Source organism: Cygnus olor, chromosome 2 (genome assembly GCF_009769625.2).
Source record: "Cygnus olor isolate bCygOlo1 chromosome 2, bCygOlo1.pri.v2, whole genome shotgun sequence".
Lineage (NCBI taxonomy): Eukaryota > Metazoa > Chordata > Aves > Anseriformes > Anatidae > Cygnus > Cygnus olor.
Genome location: NC_049170.1, coordinates 59,701,710 through 59,714,960, shown reverse-complemented (window position 1 = coordinate 59,714,960; position 13,251 = coordinate 59,701,710). Strand labels below are relative to the sequence as shown.

Here is a 13,251-nt window from a genome sequence, read left to right as displayed (position 1 = left end):
GCCCAAAAAGGGACCCCCCTCCATGAGTTCATTTGCTGGTGGCAGCTTGGACAGCTCTTACCATCCAATATGCCACACATAGCTGACCATCACAGTGCAAGCCACATCACCATGTAAAGTCACTGCTTTTTTATTATTGCATTTTAATGCAGTGTTTCCACTTACCATTTGTAGAAACAGAGTCTCATTTCCTTTTTACTATATTTTTTTCTCTCCTTTTCTATGGGGAAGATGAAGGAAGGGGATTTCTTCTAAGGGGAATTAAAACAATGAACAAGTGATCAAGTGCACCTAGTGAACTAGCACTGTTATTTTCCTTGCTTTGGTCTTTTGTTCATGTTGCAAATTGATTTTGAGATGACACTAACACCAGGCAATCTAAGGGGGGCAGTTGTGAGGACCTGATCCCTGCAAAGCACAAGTCCAGACACATTTGGTGGGAACTGAGGGCAATCAATACATTTGGAGGGCTAATCCTATGAAATGTGCAATAAGCAGTTCCCACTTCGCCAGATAGATACAGAAGCTTCAAAACCAGCAGAATAAATCCCTGTTAAGAAAAAAAAAAAGGAAAAGAAAAGAAAAGAAAAGAAGCAGGGTGAGATCCTGCTTTCAGCTATGTTCAGTGCAACCACTGAGCTGAAAGGACGTACCAGAAAGAATCCTGCCAGGGCCATTCCTGTGTATATGAATTTTTAGATCAGAGCCAACTGAACTGTCACTGCTTTTTGCTTAAGATAATTCTTCAGGCTTTACTAATTAGGAACTAACAATTCTTTCAGATGAGCTGTGAAACACAGGGAAGAATACCAGCAGTATGTTTTAAATCAAAGTGTTTACATCAGGAATGATTCATTTTTTCCATGAGGAATGACTTGTGAGACAGGCAGTCTTAGCACTGCCATAAATCTGCGTGGGAATTAAAATTGGGGAGAGAATAACAAAAGGAAGTTGCTATCCCTGCCTCAGCCCCACCTCTGGAGACAGAATTTACTTTAACAAGGGGCTCAAACTACCACCATAATCAGTGTTTGAGAAACTTTTTTTTCAATCCATTTAAGAAACACTGCAAAAATCCATGCTCAAGCTCCGTAACCCTGCTCTCCTGAATAAAGAAAAGCTGTAACATATGAAGGGAAACCCCTGCATTTTTGTCATCTCCTCTAAAGCTTTTAAACAGAAAAAAAAAGTTTTAAAAAACACACTTAGTGACCAGTGTTTAACTGATGCTTGAGAAAATCATAACAGCAACGAAATAACAGAAAACAAAAATGTCTGTTTTAGGCCTGGATGTGTTTTTGTTTTTATTTCTGGGAGGACAGAGGTCTCTGGACTGAGCACGAGGCCGCTCTCTCATCCTTCGTTGCTAAACAGTTGAGGAGCTCTTTGGCGGTGCACAAGGGCCACCAGCTCCATAGCATGTTTCATCCCAGCTGTTTGAAAAGCTGGTCCACTTGAAACACAACCATACTCCCCACCCACACTCTGCAGGAGAGCTAACTCCCCCTCAATGAGGTATTTATTCCACATATATGGTGACTATTATTCCCAACATTTACAACATCAGTCATTTTAATTAGGAAAAAAATTATAACAGAAAATCCTGCAGCGCACATACACAGAGACACGCATATTTACACGTAGAAATGCAAGGCATTCAAGTTGTTTCTAATAACTGCAGCTCCTGGAGCAGACATGCGTTCCACACACAATTGACTTAAATGCTCTTTTTCTCTTCTTGCCATAAAAATATACAGATGTCCTTCTTCAAAAAAAATTATTTTCCCTCTTCCTGTGTTACAGGAAGCCTGCCCACACTTTTAAATACAAAGTGGGTATATATAGAAGCACAAATTAGGCATCTTGAAAAGTCTATATTTTCCAACCACAGGGAAACTAAGGAATTACTGTGAGTGTTTACATACCCAACTACGGTGAATTAAAACAGTATTTTCTATCCATATGCCCAGCAAAACTAGCAAGAAACTAAGGAAAAGAACAACAGCTTTGCTGATTCCTCACCTGTTGCTACAGTGGGACTGGGATATGATTACATTATTCAGCCATGTTCATATGGACCACTATAAGTGTCAGCCTGAATACTGTCACCACTTCGATGAAAGCATGTCTTACATATATAAATGATACAACTACTATGAAAATTTCAGTAAGCCTGTCTGCTTCCCTATAAATCTAACTAGACATTTGTCTCTTTAGTTGTCCTTCTGTATCACATCTATTAAAGGTAAATAAAAGCATGATGGCTCTTTATATGACATTAATAGCTTGAGGGATTTTATAAATCAGTGAGTAAAACTCTGCAATTCACTACAGCAGCAGTGAAGTGGGTCTGCCCATCTGATATTTTCTGGCTTAGACTTCTGCTTTAAGATCTTGTTCATTTAAAATTAACTCATCTCTTGTTTCTCTATTGTTATATGCTGGGTAACTTATGCTGTTCCCTCAACTTCTGACATCAATGCTTCTCTAGCAGTCCACATATCCTAACTAGCTCACATTATTGGTCACAATATAGACATAGTAACTACATTAAGTCTTGGGAACTTTAGTCAAGAGGCAAATTCAATAAAAGAAAACAAAAACCAAATCCAAACCACCCAGGCTCGTTCTGACTGGCTGTCCCCTACTCCTCAGTCTGAATCTTTAGTAGTATCAGTGACACTTTGATCCAGATTTAAGGGGTTAGTTAGCAGCTGGTCAGATGGTCAAAATGGCAATCACTAAAGTTAGCATAACATTTGTTGTTCGGTTGTTTGGGGCTCGGGGGGCAGTTGTATGCTTCCTTTCCTCCCAGCTGTAGTGCCTACACACAGAAGTGATTTGCTTCCCTAACAGGATTTTTGTTTTTGAGTGGGATTTGGGGTTTGTGTTAACAAATCCTCAAAACTGTAAGCAGCAACTGGCATCTCCTATCTGCAAGCTTGCATTTCTGTGTGCTGCTGATTGTGAGCAGTACTCTGCTCTGCACATTCACGCTTCTCTGGCAGGCAAGTCTGCCAGTAGTGTGCTGCTGCATACCCTTCCAGGCAGAAAGATGAGTAACTCCCCTCCAGGGTTCAAACAGGGCTGCGTAAGAGTGAGAGAAGAGAACAGCGTGCAGAAACGAACTGTGTACATTGGAAAAGAGCTGAAAAGCTTCACTGCAAACTTTTTCCCTAAATACTGATCTAGACTACAAAGACAGCAAGTGTTCATTTTCTCATAACGCCTTCGCTCTTATTAACAATCAGGCTTTTTTTTTTTTTTTTTTTTAAAAAAAAAAGGAGGTCGGTGAGACTTAAGGTTGCGCAAGACATACTTTGATCTGCACCCTGATGAGTGAACATTCCCCTTTGCTGCTAGCCCAACTAATGAAGGGATAAAATTAGCTTTTATCCCTGGCACTTTCTTTAACAAAAAAACATGCACTAATCAGCTGTCCTCACTAATCAGTCATCTGGCTAATGACCTTTTGCCTTAAAACACTAAAATTTCTGAATGATGTGAAGAAAAAAAACAACACAGACTGGCCCCTCTTTGTGGGTCTTAAACCTATCATCTGGAACTGGAGACTGGAAGGTTAAATGGCAAATCTGTATCCTGACTAGGTGATAAATCTATAATCAAAAGGCACAAGCCTTGACACCTCAAGATGTACTTCATTACTACACAACTAAATGATTTTTTGCCATTTAAAAAAAAACTAGAAGCAGATGAAAAAAATTGCTTAGCTCCCTCACATTTTGCCTGTGGATAAATCCATTCCACATCTGTGTTCAAGTGTCAGTTAATTTCTTACTTTTTTATTAATGCCTGAGCAGGAATTCAGAAGTTGAAAACATTTGCCTTTTTTTCCCTGTACAACTTCAGGGGACTGTAGCTGGGGAAGAAAATGACAAAACTACCCTATTAGCCTGCATGCTTGTGAACAAGTGAATCCTTAAAAACAACAAAACAAACAAACAATAACAACAGCAGCAATAAACTTTCCAATCACCCCCCAAATTCTCATTGTACAAGGCACAGTCCTTTCTCCCCTTAATACTGCACTTCAACATTGTTTCAAAAAAAAAAAAAAGACTTTGAGGCCTGTTTCATTTTCTTTCTCCGCTTTCTTTAATGAGGCTTTTTTTCTTCGTGTATGAAGGGGGTGGAGCAAATGCAGCACTGGATCGTTGAGGAGGATTAGCAACAGATGATATATCCTGTGGAAGTTGCTTTGCAGTGGCCTGTGCTAATTTTGAGCTGCCATGCAACTGCTCCCTGCTTTTAACTTGAGACAGAAAAAAAAAAAAAACACATTTACCTCAACCCTAAGACAGACAAAGGAACCAGCTCCGGGGACGATGCAATGTGACAAATAAAATGACGCTCATTTTGACAGCCTCAGCAGCTTTCCAACCTTGCTCCCCGTAAAAATTTGCAGCAAATACTCACGGTAATGAGGATCCATGTAACCATTCCTGGGGTCCATAGTAAACAACGTCCCACGATAAGGTACAGAAGGTTCAGGAAGGTGCGATACAGATCCATGGATCTCCTTCTTTATTAATGAGGCCCTTTCCTCACTAGATGTTGAAGGCTCTTCACTGATCTTGCTGAGGCCTTGCCCACCTTGTGGCTGCATTGTGATTGCGTTCCTTCTCTCTCTGTGATAGGTCTGTCCAGGACTTTCATCCTCTGGAAAAAAATACCAAAGAAGAGAGAGAGAGCAGAAAGAGAGAGAGACTTTTAGTCCATTTTTAGCAAATAAAATAAAAAGTTCTCCCCGCCACCACCATCACTCGAAACACCGGGGCTTAAGTTAGTGGCCGTCGGCGCACGCCCGGCTGTGAGGGATGCTGTGGGTATGGGCTGAGCACACCAGCCTGCTCAGTGCCTCCAGCTCTTGGGCGGTAGATCATCGTCACCCATGCACGGATGCATTTACCAGCGGGGCTATCAATCCTGCAAGAACAGACACGGACTTGCTGTTTTTTTTTGCCGCCGGGACAAGGAGACTGGAAGTTTTGCCTGCCTGACGGGGAGGAAGAAAACAATTTGTCACAAACAGCAGAAGATGAACCCCGCTAGCTGAGCCTAAATCAAACTTCGCCACCCACTGCTGCTCTGCAGCACTGCTCCAGTCCTTCAGAGGCTTGCTTTTGTGAGAGGCTGGAGCCTTAAAGAAAGGTCGTTAGTGTTGAGAGGCAAGGTGGGCAACAAGGTAATGGGTAAAATTGCCCAAAATCCAGCACCAGTGGCATAAGGCAGGCACAAGTGGGGACAACTGCTCCAGCAGTGCCACCACAGGGACACGTGTGGAGAGTGGTGGAGCACACACCCTCTTTCCTTTCTCCCATATCCACAAAGGAAAAAAAAAACTTCTTAATGAAAAAGGGGGAAAATGAAAGAGTGAGGAGGGTGGAACCCTAGCCCCAGTCTGGATGACCCCCTAGGCCTATGGCACCGCTTGTGTGCATTTCAGTATGGGAAGGCAGAAGTATCTGAAGGCCTCCCCTCCACATGTCCGTCAGGCCATGGCTCTTCACCTGCTGGTCTCCAGCGTCCCCCTCTGAGGCCTTTTTGCCTGCTGCGAAGAGCCCCAGGGCCTTCTGACAATGGATCCACTGGCCTGCCTTGCCTCACAGCTGGGCGTTTAACCAAGCCTGGGCTCCCCGTGAGCTGTAACCCCCGTGGGCCATGCACACCCTCTGAAAACCACACCAAGGGGCTCTGCTCCTCAGAAGCCACATGTGGCTTCCCAGGTATATTTTACATGTACCAGAAGTGTTTTCTTAGCTGCACAAATATCTACTATAAATGCCCCCCATAGTTGTATTATTGTTTCATTAAAACACAGAGACATTTCTCTAAACTAGTGCATAACTGCTGGCTGGATTCTGGCAGATGTCCATGTTCCAGGTACAGCCTTGCTCAACAAACCACCTTGCATGTGCAGGCATACACCAATGTGTCTTGAAGAAGTACTTATAAATACTCTTAGTGTCAAAAGTTGTTCAAAAGTATATGAGGAACCTCAGATTAAACACTGGGTGCAAAAAAGGTAACTGGAAAGGAAAAGAAAATACCCTTAGGAAATAAGCACAGCTCAGGTACACTTACTCTCCAACCCACAGGCAAAGCAGGGTTGTTTACAACAGTGCCAAGATTTCACCTCAGTTGTCAGAGGCCAGAATATTTGAGGTCAGGGCCACATTTTTACTTATAACTTGCCCTGCTGCGCTCATTCAAACAGCAGACAATTCACCATGAGACTTCTCTCACAAGTTCGCTACCAGCATAACTCAACCTATTTGCTTTCATATAAATTAGATTACAAACAGGCTCCATGCGTATTAGATACCCGGAGTTGAATTTGGGGCATTATACGTACAAACTAGCTACGCCATTACTTTTAATGTCGTGCTCTCCAGGCATTTCCCTGCCCCCTCTCCTCCAAAGTAGGGACAGCAACAAAACCCAGCAGTATAGCCTACTGAGTGCTTAATTATTTTTCTATCTCCAGGTATTACGGCAAGCAGGGTCTGCTGACTTATCAGCATCTTCCAGGGACTGAATTCTTTTAACAGCCAGCGGTAATTCTCCATACAGAATGCTTCCCGGCTTGGTCTGAGGAGAAAGAGTTAATAGAAACAGACAACAACGGTGTAGAGTTTAAACCCTTTGCCCTTTTCTATTTTTTATTAATATGCACAGGCACTGGTCCCTGCTCTGGATTAGCAGGGTTTAAGGTTTCCACTTTTTACACCGAAGCTGTTTTTAGTTAGAGGACTGCAAAAGGGAGTCTAAAACTTTAAAACTTATATGAGGTTTTTAGAAAACTGCTTGTATAACTGAAAAATAAAAAATAAATCACCCCAACCAAAGTCATATTTTCCATCACATTTCTCTCTAGCTGGAGTCTTTTATGTTAAATTTCAACCTAGAGTGAACTTTCACTGATGAGATGTAAACTCTTGTAAAAATAGGGTATTACACTCTATTTGAAATCCTGACAGACCCTTAAGCAGAGCAAGCTAACCTGTGCTACCACGGTATGGAAAGCAGCGAGCCAAAGTGATTTGTGTGGCTGTATAATCAATCTGAGGATCAGATAGGATTTCACTTCTTTTACTCTTCCATATAAAGATAATATTTGTTAAAACTGCCATCCTGGAACACAACAAGAAGCTCATGCCTGTCTGCAGGCTTCAGTTTTATTCTTTCCTTATCAAAATATGCATGTGTCATGAATCAAGGTACTGGGGACTGGTATGGAACGATTTTTTAAACTGCTGAATGAAATTCAAAACCTACTCTCACTAACTTTGAAACTAAAGGAAAAATGTGTTTCGCTTTAATAAACTTTCCCTTTTTTTCTGGTTTCTCTAGAAAAAAAGTAAAGAAAACAAAAGAAAAACAGTATTTTTTCCTCTGTATCAACCATCTCTCCTCATCATGAAATTAATGCCGCTTGCTGTTAAAGTCAAGCAGTTTTGTATGCTGCCCAACATATAAAACTTCATGTAGATTTTTTTTTTTTTTAAAGTAAACATGATGGCGTTTTTGCAATAATATGGAATTTCAACAGACAAACATTTTGCTAAGCATTTACTTCCCACTCCACCCTGCAGAGCTGCTTTTGATAGGGGGCAGATGAGGGGGCTTGGCAATCACTGCAGAATACAAACAGCCGAGATGTTTGGAAAAGCCCCCTGCACACTGAGGGGGAAACTTCTCCTGCAATAATTCTGCCCAGTCTCCCAACGGCAGTAAAGCCACTTCAGTGAGCCAAAAGGCAAAAGCTGTCTAATCTTGTTCTGTTTCAGCCGAATTGTTCGATGAAGTTTAAGAGTGAGTGTAGACAAGCTGCACCAGGCCAAATTATTGACAGAAACACACTGTCCACCATGGCAACAAGTGGGACTCTATAGCAAAAATGTAAGCAAACAGCCCACTTCTCCGGCAGCATCTGCCAAAGGTTCCTTACAGCCAAACACACAATGACTGTTACTCCTCTTCTCACATTTTAGGAATAGCCTGCTTTAGGGTCAAAAGAAACATCTGATTTACTAAAATGTTGCAGAGAGAAATTATAGTCGACGGGACCGATTCTCCCTCATCTCCACCTGCTTCCTACTGGCGGGAGTCCACTGACTTCAGCACCATTTGTCCTGCCTTCTGCAGGTAGAAGATACAGACTGGGGTGGGGGCAGAGAGTAATCAGGCCTCCAAAGCAATCTGCATAAGCCTCTTTCTTCATGTATGCCCTGCGAGCTAGGAGCCAGAGACACGTGTTACAGGCACCCAGTCTGGAACGACTGCATTAATTCAAGATTCTCCCATCCACTGGGAAATACCTGGTTTAGTCCGGCTATTATGATCTGAAGCAGTTTTTATTAGAAGTGTTTAGCACCAAGGAGCACCTACCTCATTTAATCAACAAAAAAAAAGCTCGCACTGGACAGTGTGTCTGAACAAATGCACTTCTAGCTGTTCAGCTAATTTACCCAGCAAATTAAAAACCGGGGCAAAACCACAATCAAACACAAAACTCCATTAAACTTTCTTTCCTTGTTAACTTTTTCCTTTTTATCATAGTTCCACAGACCTCAAGAGACAAAGTCAACACTTTTTATTTTAAACCTCGGAGAATCAGCAACTATAAAAAAAAAAGTTGAAATCTACTTGCTATACCACGCTAAAAATCACTCTCAGCACACTTTGAAGATACCCCAGCTTAAACGAGACACCACCGGTCCGGTTAAATCTGTTCCTGCATCAAGTTCACCACCACCTTTCTGCATGCAACTCGCAAGTAGCGTTACCGCCGCACGAGCAATCTGCCGGCACACTTCACCTGGGTAAGAGAAGAGACAACGTACTTACAACACAGTCCGAAAGACCCTGGCTTACACGCTCTCCAAGCTCTTCTCTTGACCAAAATTCTCTGGCTACCAGGCTGTGGACATTCCTCCCTCTTTTTCTCTCTCTCTCCCTCTCCCTTTCCCCCCCTCTCCCTGTCTCCCTCCCTCTCTCTCAGAGGCAGTGCTTCTCCCATTAGAGGAATTAAAAGTGGTTGGTGCCATGCTAAATTTAACAAGCTCATTAGTATTCTTCCTGTGTGCTTCCTAGTGAACTCTCCCTATTCAAGCAGCTCTCTCTAGCTGAGGGGTCAGGCGGCTAATCATTAAATCAAACTAATGTCACCCTATCACAATCGGCCTAAGAGAAGGAGGGTTTATTATTTCAGTTTATGCTAAATAAACGGTTTTACAAATGGTCTCCAAGCAAGGTCAACAGCAGCTTCAATTACAAGACAAACTTAACAAGAGTTGCTATAAACCAAGTGCTCCATGTTGACCTAAGCACAAGCTCAGCTCCGCATATTGCCACTAGCGGGATTGTACAGGAATGCATATTGTAAAATAAAGGAGAGGGTAATCTTTTCTTTGCCAGAATTTGTGACTGCACAGAGACTGCTCATTCACCTCTCCCCAACCAGCTTGCTGCTCAGCTCAATTCACCCCACACAAAGGCTGAAGACCAGACCTCAATGGACCGAGTGAAACATGTTCAAAACTAGGCTCTCTATTGTGACTGAATTTCTTAACATCTTTTCAAAAAGCGGAGAATGCCTTGAGGCTAAAGGAAGAAACAGGCTAATGGTGAATTGGGAATACTGAGCAAATTTCAGAGCCCTTTCCTCCTAGCTTTTGAGGTTGAAAGCAAGCTCTTTCCTTTCAAGTTTCAAAGTCCTTTTTCCTCCCGCAGTGTCACAGAAGGATTTGAAAAGAAGGTAATTGTGCTCACAGTCCCCCTGATCAGAGCTTACGTCCTATTTCTGGTATTTCGGAATACTTCTTGCAATAATGGTGCATATAGCTCAACCCCTTAACCGTCCTGCACTCTGCAATTGCTCATTAAATGAACAATTGCTGGTATAAAATGCCTTTTATGTTCAAGGTCTGGATATAAGATAAGCATTCTAGTACTCTAAATTTGGTTTACTAAGGAAACTCTCCATCATTAAATTACAAAACTGAAGTCAGAATATCAGCCTTTCCCAGAAAAGTAGCATTTTAGGCTGCTGTGAACCAGAAGGCAGGGGGGAGGGGGATGCAAAAAAGATTGACTACTTAAATTCTTAATAGAATAGGTATCTAGTAAGAAAGCAATTTCCCTCACGTTTAAGAAGATCTAAGTTTTTGAGACCTGTTATTTTCTTTCTCGGAATAATATAGTAGAGCAATTGCCAAGCTCATTAGGACATGGGTATCTGCAGCTTCTTGCATACATCCATTGATCACTACTTTCTGGCCACCTTAAGAGCAAAGCAGAAGGAAATGCATCTGTAGGATTGTGCCTGCCTTTAAAAGCCTGTGTTGTAACCAAAGTTTTGTTTTGGGTGGGTACAGTAGGTTGAATTGAGTACCCTTGGTCCCAAATTTGTTATTTTCCTGTATTTGGAGCAACTGCACATGAAGTATGCACTCTGGAAAGGCTAACACAGATATGAAGCACAATGCTCATAGTCGCTTTTAAAAATAGAGTCCAACCATACGAGAGGCTACAAAATCTGTTAGATAACAAGTACAGTACTTACCTTCTTTGCAATGCTTAAGCATACCTTATACAAGACTTTTGTGATTATAAATAGCATACATTATCTGAGCTCACCACTGACAATGTATAGATTTATACTCCCGTTCGTAATGGATTTTCAGCTTAGTTATTTTCCCATTACCATATGTATAGTATTTTCCAGAAACTGATTTGTGACCTTTGGAATACAAATACACAGCTCTTTTCTCTGAATTTTTGTTTGTTTCAAGAAGTTATATTCTTTTGTTTTTAAACAAAAACTTTCACTGGAAGAAAAAGGATTTATCAGCAAGACTAAGTAGAACTGCCTATGGACCCAATCCTAAAAATACTTACATAATACTCCACCCCCTGCTATTTTATACAAGTGATAAGTATATTCATTCTAGCTGCACATACAGCACAACTCAATTCAGTCCTTTTCTGAAAGCAAGAGGAAGCCAGAACACAGTGCATCAATACAGTCTATGACTTCCAAAACTGAGCCTGATCCTGCACTCCTCTGGATCAGTGGCAGAGCTCCTACTGACCCAAATGGACAATACTGGGCCTTCATACAGCTAATGTTGCTTCACCACTACCTTAGTGATGCATTTCTACCAGCTGAACCATGGCTCACAGAGTTTTCCAGCTGTGCACATAACTCTTCCCCAGGACTTCTGGGGAAGCTGCTAACTGTACAAAGCAGCTTAGAATTCAGGTTTAGAATTCAGGTAAACTTCTTCAGACATCTAGATTGGAGAAAGGCTTATTATCAGAGACAATTCCTTGATTATACAGGTGAATTTACACTGCTGCTTGCCCCCCTCGACTCCTCTCAAATAAAACCAAGTAGCTCAAGTTAAACAGATAAATACGCAACTACGTAAAAGAAAACCACCTTTAGAATTTTATACAAGCAAACACTTACGGGATGTAACTGGGAGTCTGTTTCTCCAAACCCTAGCATCAGATCTATACACAGATGCCAAAATCTCATTCAAAATGAAAAATCCTAGTTAAGGAACACAGGACTACCTATACACACAAAGGCACAGGGCGCTGTGGAAACCTCTTTGTCAGTCCCAGGATTCTCCCCCTCAAAACGCAGACAAGGAGGGCAGAAGGCAGGGCTGTGCTGCCTTGCCCCTGACCCCAACATCTTCTGAGCAAGGCAACAATATTTTGCAGGGCTTGGGGGGGGGGGGGGGGGGGGGGAAGGAGCAACATCTGGGAACATGTTTACTGACCTGATACTCAAGCCATCCCACTAACTTCAGTCACTTTGGATCAAGCTGCTGAAGTTGTCTGCTGAACCAGATTCCCGCAGTATCCTGTTGGCCAAGTTTGCCTACAGTCGCTCAGGTGAGCAGCCAGCCAGTCCGTACACAGAGTCTGAGCCTTTGAAATGTGGAACCCCAGCCTGCTGGGCTGCAAGCCTCAGCGGAGCTAACAGAGGCACCAATCCTCAGCAACTTGCAGGGTCAGGCCCCCAAAGAAATGGGAGCCTCCTTTCTCAACAAGCTGTCTCTCCCAGCCTATTTCCACCCAGGCTTTAAAATAACAAAAACAAACAATTTAAACCAAAACAGCTGAAAGCCATTTTCTCCCTTCCCAAATTCAGTGCTACGTGTTTCTCCCATTACAGACAGTGGATTATTGCAGTGATACTTAACACCACTCGTGAGCGCAGCCCCCGATGCTCTGGTTTAGGTGTTAGTGACGACATCGGCTGCTGCGGAAGAAACACTAAACCCCGCACCCAGGTATCGAGCAGGTGGTGAGCTTTTAAGTTACCTTCATGAGGCCTACAAGGCCAAATCCTGCTTGCTTTACTCACACAGTAATCCCAGGGATTCGGTGAAACTACTCATGCAAGTAGAGCACGAGGGACCCAGGTCCAGCATCAGAACTGCTCGGGCTATTGGGTATGAATGGTCTGCAAGTGGAAAATGTCTTGGAGATGTTTGTTAACGCAGTAAAAGCTGTATCACTAGCTTGATGAGAAAGGGACTCTTCATAGTAAAAACCACTCTGTAGTTCCAGCAGACACGAAAAAAGAAAACCTTAATGCAGGAATAGAAGACATTTGAAGCAAGAATTAACTGGCAAAATTAACACTTAGATGTATCATTTCTCATTGTAAATTCACAGGACCAGAAAGTAGGCAAAAGCATTTCCCCTTCTTGGTAGGGTACATTTAATGTTTTGATTTTGCTACTTAAGGACTGAGAAACTCACACTAAGAAAGAAAAAAAAGAGGACCTCTTGCAAAAACAACCTGACTTTTTCATTTCCCCTTTTATAAAGTGTTCCACCATACAAAATTCAGCAAAGCCTGCAAGTTTATGTGTAACAGCCCCAAACTCTTTGCTCCAAGTCTGCTGATCAGGGCTGAAATCAAGCTTAGCATTTTCAGAGTATCTCTGGGACTACTGCTCCACTCCGACATCTAGCCTCTTCAAAGAATCAGGGTCTCAGATAGAGAGAAAAACGACTGCAGACATCAGGATCTGACTATTGGCAACCATTTCTCATTGGGGAAAAGCTCCTCGGCCTCTTGCAAGACGCTCCAAAGCATCCTGATTTGAAAACATTATGAAGTTTCTCCCATTAGCCAGTTATTAGACTGTTAGTCACTGCTTACTTTGAGCGGGCTAATTAGTTACATCAAAGGCGCTACAA

The 13,251-nt window shown here is 42.3% G+C and overlaps 1 protein-coding gene across 10 annotated transcripts in view; it reads right to left on the bottom strand.

The window, feature by feature from the left end:
- GLI3 (GLI family zinc finger 3) overlaps positions 1–13,251 on the bottom strand; it is a 223,478-nt gene that overhangs the window by 143,068 nt on the left and 67,159 nt on the right. For 8 of the 10 annotated variants that reach the window (XM_040547619.1, XM_040547624.1, XM_040547621.1 and 5 more), the window contains one exon: positions 4,438–4,680. In XM_040547619.1, coding sequence (XP_040403553.1) covers positions 4,438–4,680 — 243 coding nt within the window. Of the gene's footprint in view, positions 1–4,437; positions 4,681–8,871; positions 8,924–11,816; positions 12,071–13,251 lie in introns of those variants that run through there. The other 2 variants (XM_040547626.1, XM_040547628.1) reach the window with 2 other exon arrangements.